The sequence below is a fragment of the Coffea eugenioides genome, chromosome 5, assembly GCF_003713205.1.
Source record: "Coffea eugenioides isolate CCC68of chromosome 5, Ceug_1.0, whole genome shotgun sequence".
In the NCBI taxonomy this organism is placed as follows: Eukaryota; Viridiplantae; Streptophyta; class Magnoliopsida; order Gentianales; family Rubiaceae; genus Coffea; species Coffea eugenioides.
Window position 1 is genome coordinate 18,616,550 of NC_040039.1, and position 23,380 is coordinate 18,639,929.

The 23,380-nt window shown below is 34.0% G+C and overlaps 1 protein-coding gene across 1 annotated transcript; it reads right to left on the bottom strand.

Moving 5' to 3' along the window:
• Nucleotides 1–7,054: 7,054 nt before the first annotated feature.
• LOC113771244 (NAD-dependent protein deacetylase SRT1-like) lies at nt 7,055–21,583 on the bottom strand. Its single transcript, XM_027315848.1, has 11 exons — nt 21,387–21,583; nt 19,197–19,226; nt 18,997–19,089; nt 15,972–16,091; nt 15,200–15,300; nt 14,994–15,102; nt 13,145–13,224; nt 9,788–9,866; nt 8,157–8,210; nt 7,502–7,601; nt 7,055–7,062 (listed from the first exon to the last, which is right to left on the bottom strand). Exons 1-11 carry the CDS (start codon nt 21,483–21,485, stop codon nt 7,055–7,057), a joined length of 873 nt encoding a protein of 290 aa, XP_027171649.1. The 5' UTR covers nt 21,486–21,583.
• Nucleotides 21,584–23,380: the final 1,797 nt, after the last annotated feature.

Here is a 23,380-nt window from a genome sequence, read left to right on the forward strand (position 1 = left end):
CATACACTTGACACTCACCAAGTATTAAGTGCAAGTAAGGTCAAGGAAAGTTCAAGCGTCCACCGTGGAATCCTCTTGAAGGTCCTCGTGTGCGCCTGGGCAAATAATAGTGAATTATTATTCACGCAACCCAACTATCGATAAATAATTCGGGCACTATTATAATCTAGGAAATTTTTGTGAAAAGGAACCTTAATTACTTGTAAATCGAGATTCGAGTGGAGTTTCATAAAGTACAGGAGCATTTGGGTTTTTATCTTGGAAATCGAGGTTAGAACGTTTGCATAATGTCGAAAGAATAAAGAGTTCTTGGAAAACTCTATTTCCTTCAAAGTTGAAAATTTTCAGTTTTGATATGGATCTTTGAAAAATCGTATCTTGCTCAATACAAGTCTAAAATTGGAAAACTTTATACCGTTGGAAACCTCTTGGAAAGTACTAAGAGTTCTTAGAAGACACTTTTCCACGAATCTAAGTGAAAAGTACTCAAAGATGAGCTTGAAATCACTGGTTCAGAATGTTCAGGATTGAATTGGGCTTTGGAAATTCGGCAGAATTCACTTGTTGCAAACCAGCCCCTTGAAATTTATATCTCAATTAGAGGTGCAAGTAAGATTTAGGACAAAACAAGCGGATCGAGAATCGGAGTTTCGAGCACCGAGATATAGTAGCTCAAAGTTGGGGAAAATTCGAAACGGGTATTCTTATTATATGAAGGGTATCTCTCTATCATTTTTCATAGAAAAATACCTTCGGAAAGATAGTTAACGAACCAACTAAAGTTTGGAAAAATTCTTAAGGCAATCTGCCTTTAATCCTTTTCTTTCCAAATCCAATCGTTTGGCTAAGAAAACCATCCAATCATGGTTCATATGTGAAAGGAAAGTTTAAGGAACATTCATGGTACATTTAGTAGGTGTTTAACACCAAGAATTTCATTTAGTAAGACCACAACAAGTCTCATCTCAAATCTGTCCAAAACTAGGTTTTTCCAAAACAGAGCAGTGTTCTTGTTTTGATCACAACTCAGTCGACTTAACTCGGAATTGAGCATGGTTTATGGCGTTGGAAAATACATTCATAGGGCTAAAAATTCACAGAAGAAAACGTTTTGAAATTTGCCAAAGCTCGAAATTGAGCCTCAAGTTGCTGCCTCTACAAATCATTCCAGCAGAACAGAGAAACAGGACAGCTATCTTAAAACGAATGGTTCGGCTCCCACACATGGAACCACAACGTACATTTTATACCGTTGGAAAGGTATGGATGTCTAGTTTCAAATGCCACTGACGGCACTCGATTTCGACATTGGAGGACAAAGTTATGGTCGAAATGCTACCGCTGGACAGGGTTATCCGAAAACAGTTTTCCAGCTTGACTAGTTCACAAATAAATTCATTTGCCCAACCAAACGTTAATGTTTTCCAATGAAAATTTTTACACATCTAATACAACATATAAACATTAGATTCAAGCCATTATATCATAAAAAATTGGCCTTATCATGGCCGAACAAAGCAGGGGCAGTTTCAGAAATTTTTGTCATGGCCTCAACTTTGAGTTTCCAACAATAATATTCCATAGATCTATCATTTTAACCGCTAAACCACCATTAAATCCAACATTAAACCTCTTATCAACAACAACCCAAGAGTGGGAGTTCATAGAGCCCACTTTTCAAATTTTTCAACAATATCAAGCTATCCACTTACATGCAAGTGTTTAGAGATGCATTTCTACTACCATAAACCAAGTTTAAGGTGTTGGATTATGTTATACCTCCTTAGTGCTTTAGATCAGAAAATTTCAGTCCTCAAGAGGCTCCAAGAAACCGTGAAATGCAGCCCTTTGGTTAGCTAGATCCAACTTCCAAGTAGTTTGCTAGTTGATCTACAAGTTTGGTGAAGATTGGTTGGAGTTTTGTTGTTGATTTGGTGAAGAAATTTTTGAAACAATGGAGTTAGAGAGGGAGAGGGGCTGGCCGGCAATAGGAGAGAGAAAAGAGAGTGAGATTTGATCAAGGTTAGCTTCCAAGAGAAGATTAAAATGAGTGGTGTACATTCACTCCAAGGTCAACTCTCATTAGGGCTCGTTTGGTGCGTTTAGGGCTCGATTTTCTCTCGCGTTTGGTTCACTAGTGCACTAAACCTCTAATACACTTATGTTCATATAAATATTATTCACTCTTAATTGTCCCGAAATAAGGGTCTAACGTCCCTCAAATAAAGTCGCGCGTGAAAATGCGTATTTCCAATTTAGGCGCGATAAAGTGAAACCTTCGAGAAATTCTTATAACGATCGTACCACCAATTATCACTTGAGTACTTAAACCTAAATTTACCTATTTTAAGAACATTGTACATGTCTCCAATTTTCCGAGTTTAATGTACTCTTAATTGGCTAAAATTTCTCAAACACGTTTTCACTATTTTCATTTATCGAGATTCCAAAAATTAATTTTTGAAACGAGTCACTTTAAAAACATAATGAAGGCATAATTCCATGTATTTAAGTCTAATAAGGTTAGAAAATAATATTCGAGGCAATTGGCCAAATAAATAATTAAATGAGCTTGAAATAAGAATTTAAATAAGAAAATTTTGCGAGTCCTCACAAACAAAATAGAGTTGGTCACGGACAATCAACTCGATACGGACTCCGACACAACTATTAACCGCCCAAACATTTAGAAACAATTAATTTAGCAACTAACAAATAATAAACTACTCACTTAAAAAAATAAAAAGGCTTTTCTAATGGGTGCCACGTGAGCACTCTTAACAAATATATATTCTACTTAATCTATCATGTATATATACACACACTAACAATTACTACTTTCTCTTACATTTATACAGTTTCATTAATTAATCCCCTTACATTTACATATTTTCCCTAATTAGTTTTATATTTCTAAAATTCTGACACTTGAAATACATCTTAACAGGCCGGTGCCCAAGTAGACCGAAAATAAGATACTTGATTTAGCTCCTACATTGTCTTCATTAAGTTAAGATTTTCAAATTCCAACATGCCCAATATTTTTTTCAACTTCACAAATATCTTCAATTTTAGCGACTTTGTCAAAATGTCTGCTACCTTATCTTTGCTCCTATAATCGATAGCAAACTCTTGATTTTGAACTTGTGAGCGACTTTGTCAAAATGTTAGCTAACTTATCTTCACTCTTATAATCAATAACAAACTTTTGATTTTGAACCAATTCACGAATGAAATGAGATGTTTGTTGAGCCCCTAAAAATCAGATTCTTCGTTGACTCAATAGCAAACATTCTACCACCAAATATTTCGTAAGTTTTATATTTTAAGGGATAATTTCAAAAACCTCCCCTGAGGTTTCTGACATTTACACTAACCTCCCCTGTACTTTGAATAATTACACTGACCTCCCCTGAGGTTACTAATCCTTTACAAATTTAGTCCAAATGATTAAAATATTATTTTAGAGAGTAAAATTAGAATTTTGTACCTGATTTGTCCTTTGTGCTACATGTCCAATGAATGACAAAGTATTATAAATTAATTAATAATTAATAAATTTTAAGGAGCGTAGTTTATAGGCAAATACGCATTACTTATTTAAAGTATCAACTCTTTACGAGTATTTTACTTTCAAACATTTACTTTATTACAAATATTTATTCTCAAATACAGATTTGTATTTACTCTCAAATATTTAATTTTTGTTAAATACAAAACCTACCAGTTTTTCTTCCATAGAAATATTAATATAACACTTTTTCAATTTTAGTTATAAATATTTATGTATTTAACATAAATTAAATGATTCAGGATAAAATACTTATAAAGAGCTAATACTTTACTCATGTAATGGATGAAAATCATAAAAAATTAATACTTTATGGGCCATTTCTTTTTTTAAAAAATATTTAATTTATATCAAATAGATAACCTACTGATTTTCTTTTTGCGAGAATATTACTGTAACACTTTTTAATTTTTAATTACAAACGTTAATATATTTATCATAAATTAAATATTTGAAAATAAAATATCTGTAAAGAGTCGGTACTTTAAATAGGTTATGTGTATTTGCCTATAAACTACACTCCTTACTTAAATCAATAAACTACACTCCTTAACTTAAATCAATAAACTATACTCCTTACTTTAAAGAGTATAGTTTATAGGCAAATACACATAACCTATTTAAAGTACCCGCTCTTTACAGATATTTTATTTTTAAATATTTAATTTATGATAAATATATTAACGTTTGTAATTAAAAATTAAAAAGTGTTACAGTAATATTCTCGCAAAAAGAAAATCAGTAGGTTATCTATTTGATATAAATTAAATATTTTTTAAAAAAAGAAATGGCCCATAAAGTATTAATTTTTTATGATTTTTACCCATTACATGAGTAAAGTATTAGCTCTTTATGAGTATTTTATCCTGAATCATTTAATTTATGCTAAATACATAAATATTTATAACTAAAATTGAAAAAGTGTAATATTAATATTTCTACGAAAGAAAAACTGGTAGGTTTTTTATTTAACGAAAATTAAATATTTGAGAGTAAATACAAATCTGTATTTGAGAATAAATATTTGTAATAAAGTAAATGTTTGAAAGTAAAATATTCGTAAAGAGCTGGTACTTTAATTAAGTAATACGTATTTGCCTATAAACTACGCTCCTTAAAGTTTATTAATTATTCATTAATTTGTAATACTTTGTCATTCATTGGACATGTAGCACAAATGGCAAATCAGGTACAAAATTCTAATTTCACTCTCTAAAACAATATTTTAATCATTTGGACTGAATTTGTAAAGGATTAGTAACCTCAGGGGAGGTCAGTGTAATTGTTCAAACCACAGGGAAGGTGAGTGTAAATGTCAGAAACCTCAGGGGAGGTTTCTGAAATTATCCCATATTTTAAATTTGGACTTTATAATGACATCAAATTTGGATTTATAAATAATAGTTTTAGCTTTTTATTTGCACTTAGGATAAAGTCATTACACATATTGTGAAAGTATCTAGATGATTTTTGATATAGCACAAGTATTCTAGAAAGTATAATATAAGTAAATGTACGCATGAGTTTAAATGAATAAATGTACATTTAGATGGTTGTTGTTTTTAGGAGCAGCTTTAAAAAAATAATTTATTGCAAATATTTCTATTTGTAGAGAAACATTAAAGATACGCAAAATTTGCCTCTCGACCTAAGTTTTTTCTTTAAGATTGCACTTCTATGTTTTGATTTTTCCAAAAATATTGATGAAACTAATCGTGAATACAGAAAAAGGGTGAAAAGGGGATTGTGAAGTTAAAGGAGCAAAAATTGTGGTTGTGGGAGAAATAAGGTTACAAGATGAGAAGTAAGGGAAATAAAATAGGGTCTAAATAAAGTTGCTGGGAGGGGTATAGGGTTGGGGAAAGGGATAATGGCTTGTGAAGTGTAGGAAATAATGATTGTAGGAGTGGGAAAGATGGGATTGCAGAATGAGAGTAAAGTAACAGAGACTACGAAGGGGAACTGCAGGGTAGAAATACAGGATAGGAAATTTAAGATAAATATAATTCCTGTTTTCTTGTTTTCTTAAAGTGACAAATGAGATAAATTCAATTCTTATCTTGAATAAAGAATGAGAAAATTCATTTCTTGAATCGGTTGGTGGCTCTCCAATGTCAAAAATGTAGTGCAAGACGGTGTAGTCATCCAAGAAGAAGCTTCTTTATCCTACACTGAAAATCATTGGTTTGATCCAATCATTGATGGGATGGAGAATTCAGAACATATATGCAAAAATCTTGAAAAATGGGAACAGCCCTTTGAAGTGCAAGTCTGTGAACAACCATCATCTTATATTTCAGTTGATTGGGGTGGCCAGATGATGACAACATGTCAAGAAGGTCAAGCAATGGAGACCAACTTGTCAGATTTAGTTAGTTGGGAGGATATTTTGCGATCCATTGAAGGAGGGAGCGAAGAAATAATTGGAAGATTGCCATTACCTCAAGATGAATGATTGCAAGTGGCCGTCCCATGTATTTGATTAATGCTGAGATGACGAGCTCCAAGAGGCAAAGTTGATGTCTTGTAACCACTTTGTTCTTTTCATGGTTTCACTCTTGAACATTGGATGTAGCATACACTTGGTATATTTTATTATATTTTATTGTGTAGTCCAAAGTGAAATAGAAGAAAAGTATTTTTTCTCTCCATTTTTCTTAGTTTACATAATGACACTAGATCAGAAGATATTTTTGACAAATGTGAAATGTATTTCCTTCAGGTAGTTAGAGGGAATCTTCCCTGTTAGTTAGGCTGTTATGCTGAGTCAGCAATCAGGTAGTTATTCTGTTATTTTTGAGCTGTATAAGAATGCAGAGGCGGGATGGGGCAGGCATGGAAAGTTCATTTGAATAATATCTCTCTTTCTTCTTCCTCAAGTCTAGTTTCTCTCCTTCTTATGTCTCTCTCATTCTGCTGCAATTGCAGCACTTGTTACATAAACTTAGGAACACATGAAGCATTTTCACACAAACAATGTGTGATTGGTTCACAAGCAGCTGAGATTCAACCAAAATGTATGCTTAGTTTTCTTCCAAAGTCAATCCGTGTGTTTTGGTTGGTACTTAGTGTCTTTTGAGGTTGGAATTATCATGAAGATTCTTGTAGAGAATATGTTTGCCACACAATGTCTGGCAATTTTGCCGTTGATTAGGTGGGCCATTGTTAATAATATTTCTAAGTTTTCTTTTGCCTTTACCTTGTTAAGGACAGGGTTAAGGTGGGTAAGGGCAGGGACCAACTCTTTTTTTTTGTCCCTTTCCTCTCTCTCACTCTTTTTCTTTTTCCTCTTTTCCTCTTAATACAAGCAGTGTACCTTACAATTAAGTTCTCTAGATACATCTAGAGATTGTGTCTGATCATTATTGGTATTAAGCCAATGCCCCATTTGATGAGGTCCTAGTTGTGCTATGATTTAAATTTGATCCTATAAAATGCATTGCAAGTTTTCTCTTCACCATTTTGTTGCAGTTTAACTCTCTCCTAGAAGTCTGCAGCATTGTTCACAGTCACAAAGTAAAGAATTCTCTGTGAGCGAGAGCAAGCACTTTTTTTCCCTTTTATTTTTTCCAACTCTTTTTTGTTGCAGTTTAACTCTCTCCTAGAAGTCTGCAGCATTGTTCACAGTCACAAAGTAAGGAATTCTCTGAGTAAGAGCAAGCACTTTTTTTCCCTTTTATTTTTTCCGACTCTTTTTTGCCACATCCCACCTCACCTCTCAAATCCCTCTTAGGGTTGTAGAGAGGGCGATATATATATGCTTCACTTATCAGAATATAAATCACCTAATTTTTCTGATGGCACAGTGGAAGTACACCATAAGCATATTCACAGATAACATATGGTATAACAAATGCCAATCTCCACATCAATGAAAAGGAACAAAATTTCTTTAAAAGAAAGAGGAGCAATAACTTCAAAAAGATGTACCTCCAATGCAGTGGGTTTGATTGAAAATGACGTGGAAAAGATCAATTCGAACATATGGAGAAATTTGACAATTAAGACGTTCCATTACCCCTGCCATAACCTGCAGTTGATTTCCATCAAGTGAAAACTCTTGGTAGAAGCGTTAATAGTCCTGCTTGTAGCATACATGTTGATGGAGTCAACTACTCCCTTCTTAAAGAACTAATCATAAAAACCTCTCAAAGTAACTTAAAGCTCTCTTTCTAACATGCAACTTGCTAGATAGGTGGAAACCGGATAAGGGTTGTTACAAGGGTGGCAATGGAAATAAACTGCTTTCAGATAATAGCTTGTTACTTGACTTGATTTTGCCACATATTAGCTCAAGCTCAAGGTACTTTTTAGAGTAATTTAAGGCTTATCAACAAAACAAATTAGTCCCCCATTTCAAGATGCAGAGTTAGTGTTTAAAACATTCAAAATGTTTGGGGAATGTAACCGCTTAAAAAGGAGAAATACGAGGCACATTGCGCTACTATACTAAGTTGATTACATCCCTAGTCATCACAACCACAAGGATCTTCCCAACCTTTAACGGATGGGAAGAATTTCCACAATCTACCAGACAGAAAACGGAGCAAAAAGATCGCTGTGATGCAAAATTGTACACTAGTACCTGGTCAACCATCCCATGGACCACCAACCAAGCTTTCTTGTCTTTAGGAGTAGGCTGCAAAACAAGTAGCATGGTTACGTATCAGAAGTATGGAATATCCACATGACATAGAAAGATGATAAAAGAGAGTGGATAACATCAGAGCCGGAGGTAGAAGTTTTCTTCACTGGGGGCAAGGGTACAGTTTACTTCCTCATACCTCATAAATAACTATAGGAATCATTATAGTTTCACTCGAGTATTTAAGCCACTTTATAGGGCCAGTAAGGCCCATGATAACTTGCAAATTACCAAATATTGATTGCAGAACTTCCATTAAAAAGGAATGCATTTGAACTTGCAGTATGATATTTACCAGCAATCCTCTCAATATATACAAGTTACTGCAAAAGTGGCAACTATCAAGACAAACAAAACGACTAAAAGTATGGAAGGTACAATTAGCTACTAGAAGACATGAGAAAAACTAACAGAAACCAACACAACACATTCGAGGACCTTATCTATATACAGTTACACTTCATGGAGTGAGAAGCGGAAGGGTTGGAAGCAAGAAGCAAGACAGGCGGTCAAAATCAAACCGTCATTTTAAAAACAAGAAAAAAGTTCCTTCTTTAACTCAAGTATATTCAATTCTTTATAATAACTTATTATGTAAATATTCTGAACCTTTCATTGAATTAATATTTTCTTTCAATTGAACATCAATTAACAGAGGGGACGCAACAGTACAAGCATGAAAATTTGATGCCTACCAATCTAATTTGGTGTGCTCATAAAATTACAAGGTCCAACTAAAAGCCATGTGCAATTAGCATGAGCTAATAGGTATTAAATATTGCCATTGGGAGCAAAGGCATTAAAATTACCATGACGCTTTAAAATTTTAGAAACTACAGATGTGGCAACAAAGAAAGAGCCATGGTCAAGTCAGTGGGCATAATTGCAAGGATCAGATGACAAATAAACTCTTGCAGTATAAAGAGAACTTGAGTCTGCACCATAACTTCCTAAGATGGTATACTGCTTCTACTAAATATCTAGACAAATGACAGGCACTAGATTTTATATCATTTTCATCCTTTCCCTTTCTGATAAAGAGGAAAGGCCATATAAACCACATTTCACAAGGAAAAACAATTAAAACGTTTAACACAGCAGCCAACACCCTCAGTCCATCACACATCGCAACAATGAACACGGAATAAACTTCTTGCAAGAGAACACTAGCACCTTCTGGCAACAAAACAAGGTAGCGAAAACAATCAGCCAAACTAAGCACAATCTAAGAAGTACAAGAATCAAAGCAAAGAAGGGAATACTATTAGAGTGTTGGACAGCCCAGGTTAGTTACTGGAAAAAGAATTCTGCAGGTATTTACTGTTATTATACTCTTACTCTATGCCAATCCAATAATCGAATGGTTTTCAAAGAAATCTAACTCAATATCTAGCTAGCACTTAAATCCCATTGTTCAGTTGATCTTTAATTTGGTGACAATCAAGATCTTCATTTTTATCAGGAATGCTGCAATCTGTCTTATTAGCATTAGTCAAAAACTTGTGCTTCGTCAGAATCAAAAACATGTATTAGAGAGTGACAGAAAGAGCATCAAGGAACAGAAGGATAACCTGAAGGTTTACAATTACAATCTTCCCCCCTCCACGTAGAGATTTCAAAGGAAGGTTGCAAGCCGGAGTGATTTGCAAACTGCAGAATGTGTCCCAAAGTTATATGCGAAAATTTAGAAAACACAGGCAATAAAAACTATCAGCTAGAGAGCCAAGGATACAAGAGCAAAACAGTTGATTGCATGGTAAAATTTATACAATAGACATTCCAGTTATGATGAGCAGTTTGGGCATTTTGATTCTGTTATATGTTCCAGCACATCAGAGGATTTTAAGATTCCCACCAATTGAAACAAGTTTTGAAATCTCACCAATTCCCACAGTCTTTCCTCCAAAACTAATCCATTTAGAACAGCAGAAGACAAGAATCTCCAATCTCATTGTTGGATTGAGACTCCATGCCAATTTGCTTTGCATGATAGAATCAGAAATAATAGACAGTTGACAAAACTAGAGTTCAAAATTTCCTTTCACCCAAACAAAAGCCCACATTTTAAGAATAGTTCACTCATATTATTATCTCTGCCAAACTGTGCCGAAGTCTGTTTACAAAAATTCCAGAATCAGATTTGTAGGCAGAAAGAATTAGTTCAAATTGCAACTGCATCAGACTGGCAAATTTTGGTTAAAACATAAACTAATCGAACTTAACATTTCCCAAGAAGATTGATTGGACAATATTTCTAAATATTGGCAGAAAATCAACTAATCTACTACACCCTTCAAGTCCTTCCAGGTCTTTTCAAGCATGCATATGCAAGGACCAAAACAAGTCTTAAGTTGCTGATATCTCGTGGTTAATTACTTCGCCTGGTAAATTTCCGATCTAGCCATTCAACTCTAATTTATATTATCATTCGACATGATGTCCTTTAAATCAAATCTATATTGTTTTAAATGAAAGATAAGTACTAAGCAAAATCTGAATTCCAAACTCTCAATATAATTGGCTGACTCTTTTGCTTACTTAATACTGATGTATTCCCTGCTTTTGAATTTAGCTAGATGTAGATTGTTATCTAGCTTAGCGAATTGGATTTTTTCTCAAAATTTTTAGCTGTTCTCATCTTTAAAAGGTAATCCCTCCAGATGTACTAACCAACAAGACACTTTACATCAGAACACCTACCATATGTAACTAAGCACAAAGAATTCAACTGCAGAAATTTTCTCTATCACACGTATACATTAAGCACAGACATGAGAAAAGTGAAAATTTCAGCTCTCCTCAAATTAAGCGAGCAATAAATGAGCAATTGCTGGACACATGATATTCTCTCCAACTAATGAATGTCGAGTGTCAAACTAAAATTTTAGTATGATCAAAGACTCCTTAAGTTTATGAAAGTGAGCTATTTTATTTAGGGTACATTACCAGGAAGCCTTGTAGCTAAGCAAACTATCTTTTAAACTCTTGGTTTCAGAATCTACTTTTACCCCATTGCCACTGCTATATGGGCTACTTGTGTTTGTACGCTTGCTTTACTCCATCATTCCTATGTAGTAACCAACCCAAAAATACAATTTCCTGCCATACCAGAATGCCTATTATCTGGTTATATTTTAACCAAAATGAAGAAACATTTTTATTGATAATAAGTAGCCAAACAATTAACGCTAAAGCATTTTAAGGAAACTAGTAAAAATGGCAGAATTGTAACTAAAAATAAACTACTCAACTTATATATTTTTTTCAAAAAAATTCATTTTCTCCTTCCTCTTATTGCTCCTAAGAGCTTAAGCCCCCAACAGAACCATCACTTACCATTCTGCTGACCCAACTCTGACTGGTAACTGCCATCTAGGTTCACCAGACAGATCTGTAGTTGGAAAGTTTTACTTCAACACATTTATCTAGCTTTACCTAGTGCATTCTAATACCAAAAGAACTCAATCACAGAAGCCTATAGGTTTATATGGACACAGAAGACTCTCCATGGCAGCTTCCATTCTCCACCTCCTTAGTTGTGAAATTAAAGCACAAAAATATAAGTAACAGAAGTGCCACATACATCCTTCAGACAATGGAGGAATGGATCTAGAGCCTAGTAAACACCAAAAACAGACATAGAAATGCACAAAATATCCACATGCTAAATCCAAAAAGAGATCTTAATAACTCGCTATTAATTTGCAAACCTCTGTTTCAACATCATAATTCATACAAATCTGGGTCACGCATAACAAGTCAATGTTGAAATTTGCAATTTCTTTGGGTGCTGACCACAATTTAAGGAAGAGACCTAATTTAAGCCCCTTCATTTCGGTCCTGACGCATGCCAGTGTTTGATTATGAATCATCAGATATACAATACAAACTGGTGTGTATTGAACCAGAAAGAAAATAGAAGCAAAACAAAAAATTTTGAGGTCAATCTTTAACTTTTGATATGGACGATACTTCAAAGCAATGGTATGGATTATTTTTTATTCTACACCTTAGCAGGTAAACGGAATACCTTGAACAACAAAATCAATAGTGAGATGAACAACAAAATCCTTTTCATAAACAAGCTTCAAGTGAAATGGTATAACAATTCATAAACAAGCTTCAAGTGAAATGGTATATACAACAATAATATAACAATAACAACAACAACAACAACAACAATAATAACAACAGCAATAATAATAACAAGAATAATAAGAATAATAATAACAATAACAACACCACCAATAACAACAACATCAACAATAACAATAACAACCACAACAACAACAACAACAAAACAGATGAAACAATTGTCTCTAAGGATTACCAGAAATGATATTGTTAGCCACTTCTTTCTCTGGATTTACCTCGTAATTCATAAGCAAGCACATACTACATGGCACATCAATTGCTATTGCCATTACAATATCATGAATCCTATCAGTGCTTATCTATCTTTGTTCTTTCTACAAACTTACCTATCTCGAAGATTGCATTTCAGCCAAACTTTTTACGTATTTGTTAGTGCATACCAAATAACCAAAGGTTAGTCTTTTCCACCACATGACAAGATTCAAAAAATTTCTGCTGAACATTCTCATTTCTACTGAACGAGCTTCTCTTAATCAATTTATTGCCATCAAACCTTATCCATTAAGCCCATTTGGCTGACCTCTACCCGGTCATTCTAACTACTTTATGCAAGACACTCAATTCAAAGATGCAGCTAACAAGTGCTGCAACCATTAATCACAATTAAAAATGATAAGAGTTTCAAAATATACGTGCATATCAAGATCGAAGACAACCCATTGGCTCCTCAGTTACCCCACCTCCATCACCCAAGCTCCCAATAAAAGAAGATTTCAAAAGTTGCTCACAAGAAAGAAAAAGAGGGAGAAAAGTGTGAAGTACTTTATGCTAACCTGGTCCCAAGACAGAGAACAACATCAGCCATTCGACAATGTTTTGAAGCTGCATTCATCTCTTTTCGAGGCAGAGCATCCTACACCAATATTGAGCACATCATATATTACCCCAAACTTTTCTAGAACCACTTAGGGTTAATTTCAATAAATTGAGGATTAAGTAAATATGAATAGCATTGGTAACTATTAGTAATTATATATAAGAAAAGTTCACTATTACAAGAAAAAGTAGTAATTGGGGCAATATTCTTTTGTCACAAATTTAGTAGAATCAATATTTTTTTGTCGAAATTGGTTTCAAAAAGGGAATTAGAGGAACTACTAGCCTACAAGAATATGCACTTTGTCCCACATTGGTTTAAGAAAAGGTACTCAGCAGTAAGAGTAACCTATATACCCCTCACTACTACAAAGTCCAAAACCTTGTGACTTATTATAAGAAGAAAACGAGAGAGAGAGAGAGAGAGAGAGAGAGAGAGAGAGAGAGAGAGAGAGAGGAAACAGAGTCAGCCAAGGAGGAAAAGGAGAAGAAAATGAGGGTTTAGACAGGAGTGAACTGCATTATGTTTTAGTTTAAGTTTATGTTAACCGACTCCACTACCCGCTGATACAGCTACTCTAGTGCAAAATAAAGGGTCAGACACATGTATGGCAGGGCAAATTGAAGAGTCCTGGTAACATAGGTTTTAAGTTATTATGTTGTCATTCAAGTTCAACGTTTAGGTTTTGATAGAAAAACTTAAGAACATTCACGACCTTGTTCATGATTTAATTTGAAAGTTTAATGGTGAAAAGAGAAGAATCTATGGAAAAAAAATAGGACGCAAATGTTTGATTTTTTACATGGTTTTAGGAGGAGGAAGGCAGCAGCATGGCTAATAGCATACATCAGCAAAACAGCTGCAAACAACTGCTGCTGCTGGAAAGGCAGCTGCCTCTACAAGATGGCTGTGGTAAGAACAATATATGGAGCAAATTCAACTAAAACACTTGACAAAACAAATTTCAGGATACAAAAAGAGCTTTTGAAATTGTTTGTATTAGGAAAGTTTGATAAATAAGATGAATTCTTTACAGGTGGTGCATTTTTTGGTTTATCAGAAACCTTATGTTTTAAGGATTAATCTTCTATACGCTGTCAGTGTATACACTGTCACGCTTAGATGAATGCCACATATGCTAAATTTCAATTTCAAATCTAAATTTCACTTATGTGGCATTCATCTAACCATGATAGTGTATATATTGTCAATGCATACAAGATTTACTCATGATTTAATGCTAAGATGGTGAATTTCTTAAACTATAAGATTAGAATTTTCTACTGAAACTTTATTTGGAAGAAGTTGCTTTGGAAACTTTGATACTGAGAAAATTTTCTCTAATGGGTTTCAATAATTTCTGATTGTTTGAACTGGAAGTTTTAGTGCCAACAGATGCTGAAAACTCTAGGATATTGATTTAATGTCTTCTAATTGGATGCAAGATACATGTTAATGGTTTTCAAAGTTATTTAGTACGACTTTGCAAAATTTTAGTCAATATGAACTGAAAACATTCCACACGTTCAAAGCTAAAAAAAATTATGAAGGCGAGTGAAATCAAGTTGTTTAAAGAACAATATCAGTAGGGCTCTAAGTTACAAGTTTAAGAGTCAATGTTGAGGTTCTTGTTGCCTTAGGTTTTTCAAAAGTTGCTTTTGCAATTTATGCTCTCTAAATGTTACATTTAGTATATAAAAAAAAAAAGCGATCTCATGTGGATGTGTTTTAATTATTCTAAGGTAAAAAAAATGTATGCCAGTGGCAAAACTCCACTACTCAGAAAAGAAAGAATACAAAGTTACCTCCCAATCAAGAACAGTATCTCTAAGTTTTGCTCCACATTTTATATCAGAACAACGTCTTGGTGTTTCCTTCATCCCAATTGTCTCCACCTCAAAGTCCCTCAGATACCTTAGGATTTTAAGACCATATCAATTGAGTAAATAAAATGGAAAGAGGGAGAGAGTCAAACCAATAGGAGAAGGAACATATGTAGGTCAACCCTTACTCTGCTCCACAAGAAGGGCAAATTTCCATGAATGAGTTACCATGTAATTCTGCAAGTTTTTCCCTTGGTATTCCAGAACGAAGGTGAATGCTGTCAACATTCTACAAGAAATGATCGAACCATTTATTAGAAAATTAACAATGGCGGATATGTTTCATCAGAACAAATAGATGGAGCAATATGGAAAAGCAAGAAGAAACAAGTAAACTCTTTTTCTGTTTCTTGTATTGTTGTGCATATTTTTGGTGGACTGAGTTGGGGAATGAACCAATTCTTGCTTCTCTATCCAGCAAACTACTTGTAACTTTGACATGGTTAAGAAAAACGGTAGCCCTCAATGCTCCCATCTCAAACTTCACTTGATTAATAGACAACCCAACTAAACCCCACCCCCAACAAAAAGAACCCAAAGAAAAGGAAAAAAATGGAGGAGAGAGGACAAACGCTCAACTTGGGCCAACAACACAAAGAATAACAGAAACAAACAGAAGAGGAAAAGAAAAGAAGATAAAATGAAAGGATTTTTGCAAAATTAAGTCTTGCAGGCCATCTTTGCATCAACATGAGACTTAGACCAGGAAATATTACTCCTCAAACCCAATATAAAGCAGCAAAAATCTAATATTAGATAAAGATCAAAACTGTCTACTATGGAGACAGCCAATTCAAATATCAAATTGTCTTGCCTCCAAATGCTGGGGCAGATTTTCATTGTCATGGTAAACCTTAGAAATTAAAACTTCCTGTCAAAAGAGTAACCATGAAGGGTAACCTGGCTAATAACAAACTTCAAGATTCCAGCCTTTTCTAGTTCAACCAAAGCCACATGCGTTAAACTTGGCATTGCTCTATGAAATGGCAGCGATGCTTCAGGCACACCTTTGCCTTCACGCTGCAAATCAGTGCATCCAAATCTATAAGAAATCACTATCGAAGTACACAATAATAATTATAGCCAACAAGGTTTAAAACATTTAGCAATCACAATGTATTCCAAGCGTTCATGAGCAATGGTCTGGTAAACAAGGCATGGTACTCTGGGACTCCATTACTAAGGTTTACAAGTGAAACAGTTTTAAGAATTAAGAAAGGGTTACTAACACTCTCCCCCCCCCCCGCGGGCGGGTCACCGCAAATATGTACATTTTACCCCCAATGAAGACTAGTCAAAGTTAGAAATGCATTAAAAACAAAGTGAGTGCAATGACATTATTACCCTTTTGTTCATGTACTTATCTATCATTTCCTTTCATTGCCAAAAGATTTACATCTCTATTGTATCAAATGTACAAAAATATCAAATTCAAAAAAGTTAAAGATGGTTAATATTTAGTTCATATTCTTGAATTTTTTTCCTGTTGGATTAATGTTCAATTTTATATATGTTTTATTCAATTTATTAAACTTTAAGTCCAACAAAATGCATAAATAACACAATATAAAAATAAATATAATTGCCAAATTTTCAAAAAGGAGTAATACTAAACTTATTTTTTAAACTATTTTTTTTAATTTATTTAAACTTTTAGACTAATATTATTGTAATTTTATTTATCGAATTAGCCTAATATTAATTTCTTAATCAAATTTGCAAAAAAATGGCCGATATGCATATTTTTATACTTAGATAACGAAAATGGAGACTAAATCAAATTTTATTTTTTAACAAAGAAAAGGCAATAATAGTAAACTATAAATATATCAAAAAAATGAAGATAGTATTAAGCCTAAAAGTTCATCTAAATCAAAATAATAAAAAACTACTCTTTTTTAAACAAAAAACAAGTTTAGTACTACCTCTTTTCAAAAAGAGATTTGGTAATTATGTTTATTTTAGCATTGAGTGTGTTTGGATTGAGATGATTTGAAATAAAATAATTTGCTTCACAAATTCCAATCACCTTTTTATCTTTCCAATCACATTTTTATCTCACATACATTACATCACAAAAAGTGCTACAGTAATTATCTCAAATAAATCATCCAAATAAACTCCTATCCAAACAAACTCATTGTGTTATTTATCTTTTTTTTGTTTGACTTAAAGTATAATAAATGAGCAAAACATATATAAAAGTGAATAATAACCCAACAGAAAAAATTTTAAGGATATAAACTAAGCAAAAACATTTTTTTTTAGCCCTTTTTAGCTATTGTTGTATAGTTGATATGATAGAGAAGATATATACTTTTTAACAATAAAAGAAAATAATATTAAAGTATAGATAATTTCATGAATACAAGGGCAATAATGTCATTGCAGTCACTTTTTTTTTTTTTTTTTGTATTTCTAGCTTTGACTAGTCTAAGGTTGAACGGGGGTAAAGCATACTACCCACTAAGTTTAGGGAGGAAAGTGTTATTAACCCTTAAAAAAGGATAGAATACATTTGGTAAAAGGCCAAAACATCGGTTTTAAGGCTTAAAAAAGGACAGAACATACATTAGGTAAAAGGAACAATAAGTGTGAATATGGAAAGAAGAAGAGTCCCTGGGATTCACAGAAGTCATCTAAGTAATGTTGAATGCCACAATGAATGTTTCACAGGCAACAATTTATATTTGGGCACGACTAATGGAATGGCAAATGAAAGCCACAGCAACATTTCGACTGGGGATGGCAGGAAAAATGACAAAGAGACCTTATCAAAACTTAGTTCCAGGAGAAAGAAAAAAAGGGTGGAATGCTAAGCTCATTAGTGATGTCAAGCAATTGGAATTCAGAATGGTCGAAGAAGCTTCAGACTCTTTGGAATATGGAAAATTCCCAAATTAGCGGAAAATCTAGCAATTAAAAGAAGAGGAACAGATAGACATTTGTGTCAAAATCATGTTTCAACTTTTAAAGAATTGTATCTCTATATGAAATTCTCTAGGAAAGTAGTTACCACTAAGATGAGCTGAAAAGCACAAAGGATATTGGATTAACCAATCTGATAATTAATGCAATTATTCCATGACGACCACTATCTAAGCCCAATGGACCAACAGCCCACAGAGTAAGATATGCACAACACCTAATACCCAAACCAAGAACAGAGCAGATGGGCAAGAACAGCAGTACCATGGCCAACACTCACATGGAGAGGGACATGCAAGTTTATGTTTAGAGAGCAAAAGTTGGAAGGGATTGGCCAGGACAAGGTGACTTTTCGAGCTAGAAAAGCCACCATACGAGTAAGCATGATGCTAGATATCTCATGAAATCTATTGCAGCCAAATGTTTTTGTTGTCAAGGAGAATCCACAGTAACTACAAGCATATCTTTGTCCTCTGCATGTCAGTTAATTGATTTGTTCTCTGCATGTCAGTTAATTGATTTGTTTCCTACACCTCTAACCCATATAGGCTCTTGCCGGTTAGGTCCATTCAAGGAATTCTTAGTAGCATTAAGTCAAGTCAGAGAACAAAAATGATAAAGGGGGAAAAGACCTCTTTGACAGTTTCAAAAGAGGAAAGTCAAGTAAAAGGCTGTTGACAGAGAAGAACCTAATAGCTACTAAAAATGTTGTGCTTCTAAACATGATAAATAAAAAGAGAAAAAATTCTTAGTTCCGCTGTACCTCTTATGGACTTCCTTGAAAGATTAATATGTCATTTCTTGCTTTCGTTGTTTACTGGTGGTACACGGCGTGAAGCACATTGGGCAATGCAAATTCAATCGAAACTCAAACCAAGAAAACAGGGAGCAGATACAGTAACCATTAATATGAAGAAGCATATAGACTACTTCAATTCATTCAAATAAGAAACAAATAAATAAGAGAAATGAAATCAGAGTTGAAAAATGTGGTCACCTGAAGTGTCCAAACTCCTTTTGGACCGCGAAAATCAGGTATTCCGCATGATGTTGAAATTCCAGCACCCGTGAATACCACTAGATGCTTACTCTGCAAGAATATTCCCAAGGATCCAAAATGGTATAAGAAAATTTTCGCATGTCTCTGGCAGCAGATGTATACAACAAGCAACAGAAGTTTGAACCATAAGCATTAACCTCTTCTATCAGCGATGCAAGTTCTTCTATCTGCCAGTTTCACAAATAATCTGGTAAACAAAACTGAAATATGGAACATAGTATGCATTTAGTAAACAAAACTGAAATATGGAACATAGTATGCATTTAGTAAACTTGCTCTAGCTTCAAAAAGAAGGCAGGTGCATGACATTCAACACCTTCTGTCTTCAGTATGGAGAACCATACTAAGATGCCAACTTTCTCACATTAATTTTCAGTCGCCTAATAACTCATGTAACACGTAATTATAGGTGCAAAAGTCAAGCGAAAGTCACAAACTTTGACCTGACAGTCAGTGACCATTGAAAGGGTCATATCAAGCCTACCATTCTAACAAATGAACTAGATTAGTATGAAAGGGCAAAAATAATTCACTTTTTTCTTTCTTCACTCCATGACAACATTGAGGTTAACAAATGGAAGTAGATACTATCATCCCATTTAGCAGCATGATTGGACAAATTACAAAGATACTATTTCCCCTTATTCAAGATACAATGGTAATGGTGTGTTCCATACTCTTCTGAAACAAGTCCCACAACAGATTATGACACTTAAATATGTATAGGCAACCAATCTATGAAGGAGTCAATATAAAATTTAGATATTTTATGACGAACAACACAATCTTTTTCTGAAATGAAACTCATTATTCCACTTTAAGAAACAAAAAGGCTTAAATAGCATAGGAAGCATGAGAATATTCCTAAACGACAAATATCAGTGTGTTTATATTTGGCAGAGCTCCTGCTAATCAAATTTCACAGGATGGACAATCAAAGGCCATCTGACCGAGAATATCAACATTATACAATGAAAAATAACACCTACTTTTACTAAGTTCATATCAAATGAAAAATCACAATATGATTGAGGAAAGGATAAAAGCAACCACACTTTCTACAACCATGAACGGCTATCTAAACCTCAATAACATAAGTATAAAGTCAACTATAATTCCTTACATTCTTAATCTTCATGATCAATCAGAAGCAGCAGAAGGACCAAAAGAACTTAGGAAAAATTAGTGAAAATGACGCTCTTGCTGCCTAATTAACAAGATGGGATCAATTCTGCAGCAATTATAGCAAAAGGCATTTTATACCCACTTTTGCACCCAATATACCATTCTGGAGCAATTATAAAGGGCGTTTTATACCATTATTTTTTTGTTTTGTGGGGTTGGGGGGGTGGGTTGGGTGGTTTAGGAGGAAGGAAGGTAAGTGAGAGATCCCAAATTCGAGCCCTCCCACCTGCGCCGAAAAAAAAAATTGCAATTTTGTACAAAAATACATACTCATGCCCTTTATAACAAATTAAGCACACGAGTATGACTTTTTTTTTTTTTTTTCAAAATTCATACAGCCGGACTTTTATGAGCTTCTATATTCATTGCACTTGATACAGAGAGCTTTGGATGGTCCAACTATATCTGAATAACATTAGTGACGATTAGAATTGCTGAATAACAAGCAAGTTAAAGCAGATTGTTCACACCACACAATGAGCATTAATGCATGCCTGTGGCCAGCATCAAGCATGATGCTGCCTAATTAACAAGATGGGATCAATTCTGCAGCAATTATAGCAAAAGGCATTTTATACCCACTTTTGCACCCAATATACCATTCTGGAGCAATTATAAAGGGCGTTTTATACCATTATTTTTTTGTTTTGTGGGGTTGGGGGGGTGGGTTGGGTGGTTTAGGAGGAAGGAAGGTAAGTGAGAGATCCCAAATTCGAGCCCTCCCACCTGCGCCGAAAAAAAAAATTGCAATTTTGTACAAAAATACATACTCATGCCCTTTATAACAAATTAAGCACACGAGTATGACTTTTTTTTTTTTTTTTCAAAATTCATACAGCCGGACTTTTATGAGCTTCTATATTCATTGCACTTGATACAGAGAGCTTTGGATGGTCCAACTATATCTGAATAACATTAGTGACGATTAGAATTGCTGAATAACAAGCAAGTTAAAGCAGATTGTTCACACCACACAATGAGCATTAATGCATGCCTGTGGCCAGCATCAAGCATGATAACAGCGCAATCAAATAACAAGACGAACAATCACAGGAAAAGCCAACAAAAAGTAAAGGAGAAATGACTAAACAATAATACGGAAACGGAAGAATTGAGAAGAGAAAAGGAGATAAAGGACTGACCTTTTGCTGCAAAACATTAGGTGGGTCGAAAATTTCAGACATTCCCAGAGTGCCAACATCTTCTTTGAATGAGAGCTTCTGTACATACCCTAGAGACATTTGGATTCTGGGTTTCTTTACTATCTTTCAGAGGAGGGGTGGTGGAGGGAAGACGATCGGAAATCACAGCTTTGAGTGCTCGGACTTCCGTCGAAGTGGGGAAGAAGTAAGACAAGGAAATTCTTTGGGTTCTATATATAACAAAGGGAAGAGAAAGTAGGAATTACAAAAGAGATTTGTGATTTTTACACATAAATAAATAAAAAAATAAAATATAGATTAAAATCTACATAGAAATGGATTGGCTAAATTTACACAAAAGTAAATACCAAAAAAACTTAAAAAGTAAAAGCTACGTAGAAATGGCTTGGCTCACTAGTTAATAGGTAGATTTAGGGACTTCAAATATTTGGATAGGAGTTTATTTGAATGATTTATTTGAGATAATTACTGTAATATTTTTTGTGATGTGATGTATGTGAGATAAAAAGATAATTGAAAAGATAAAAAGATGATTAAAATTTGTGAAGTAAATCATTTTATTTCAAATTTTCTTAATCCAAACACTTCTTTGCCCCCATTACGTTGAAATTGACGTTTGGATCTCCCTTTTCAATTTCTTTTACCTTCCTTTTGCTAAGACAGTAAGATACCCTAGCTACCAAAATATTTTTTTATTTAAATTGATTACCATACTCGCTTATTAGCATTAATTTTGTCCAATTTCATGATTAACCCCCCAAAAGCAACAAGCTCCACGTGTATCTAGTGCCAAAAATCATGGGCGAATTTGTTGAACTAGAGGACAAAGATCTCTATTAATAAGTGGGAGAGGGTTAAAGTTCTTTACTACTTACGGGTCAAGGAATCAATCCCCTAGCTGGCTAGTTAGTTGGGATGGGTGGGGTGTCAACGGGTCGGATTTGGATCTGACCTCGGTCCGGATTCGATAATTTTTTTAGGATATAAATTGAGAAATAATTATGATATTTGCACTCGGACCAAACCTGTTTACTCTAACAAAAAATAGGATCGGATACAGAATATAAGATTCCGACTCATATACGACTCGGACCCAAATAATATATTAACAATTATAAAATATAAATATTTCTAAATACATTCTTTTACCAAATTAACAATTTAGTAATGACTTTGTAAATTGATTTGTGGTTAATTTTGAATTGACTATTGAGTTATTTGTGATTTTGCTTTGTAATTTGATTTGTTTAAGTTTGGAGATTAGATTTGTGATTGGTTTTGGAATGTTTAAATTTGGGCCTTTTCTTTCCGAGTAGACCTGGATCCAACCCAAGACTCGTCGGACCCGATTCCGGAACTCTAAGGTCAAGACTTGTCGGGTGTATGGGTCGAGTCCGGGTTCACCACATAAAAACGGGTCCGGGTCTGAAATTTTCAATTCCGACTCAAACCTGACCCGTTGACAGGCCTAGGGATGGGAGGGGATTTGGGGACGAGAAGGAGAGTAAAAAAATAAAAAATAAAAATAAAAGCCTTATTGGCAATTGAAATGTTCAAATTGTATGCTTGTGGCACTTACTATTTTTTGTTTCAAATCACCCATTCAACTTATAGAAGTTATACATTAGTGGCAATTTCAACCGTTTTTTCATTATATTTTTTCTTTTCAATTAATCTTAGTATTATTTATGTCAACCCAAGAAAACTTTATTCTATTAATTACATAAATTTATCTCAATTCCAAGAGTTTGGATCGGATCAGTATATCATTCTTTTTTCCTTTTCTTTTCATTTTTCTTGTGCCTTTTACTCTAATAGGTTTCAATTGTTTGCCCTTCTTTTCTTCTCTTTGTATATCTATGGCTAGTTATTCAACTAGAATTCTTGTGAACTAACACAAATAACCTTGAAAAAAAAGATAAACAATAAGTCTAATAGTATAATTTGACAGAATAATTATTCACATACCACTT

Coding starts and splice junctions, on each gene's coding strand:
- LOC113771244 (XM_027315848.1), bottom strand. CDS start 21,485: ATGTCTCTAGGGTATGTACAGAAGCTCTCATTCAAAGAAGATGTTGGC. Junction 9,867..13,144: donor GTTCTCTGTCTTGGGACCAG/GTTAGCATAAAG, acceptor CACATTCTGCAG/TTTGCAAATCACTCCGGCTT. Junction 7,602..8,156: donor TCCATGGGATGGTTGACCAG/GTACTAGTGTAC, acceptor AATCAACTGCAG/GTTATGGCAGGGGTAATGGA.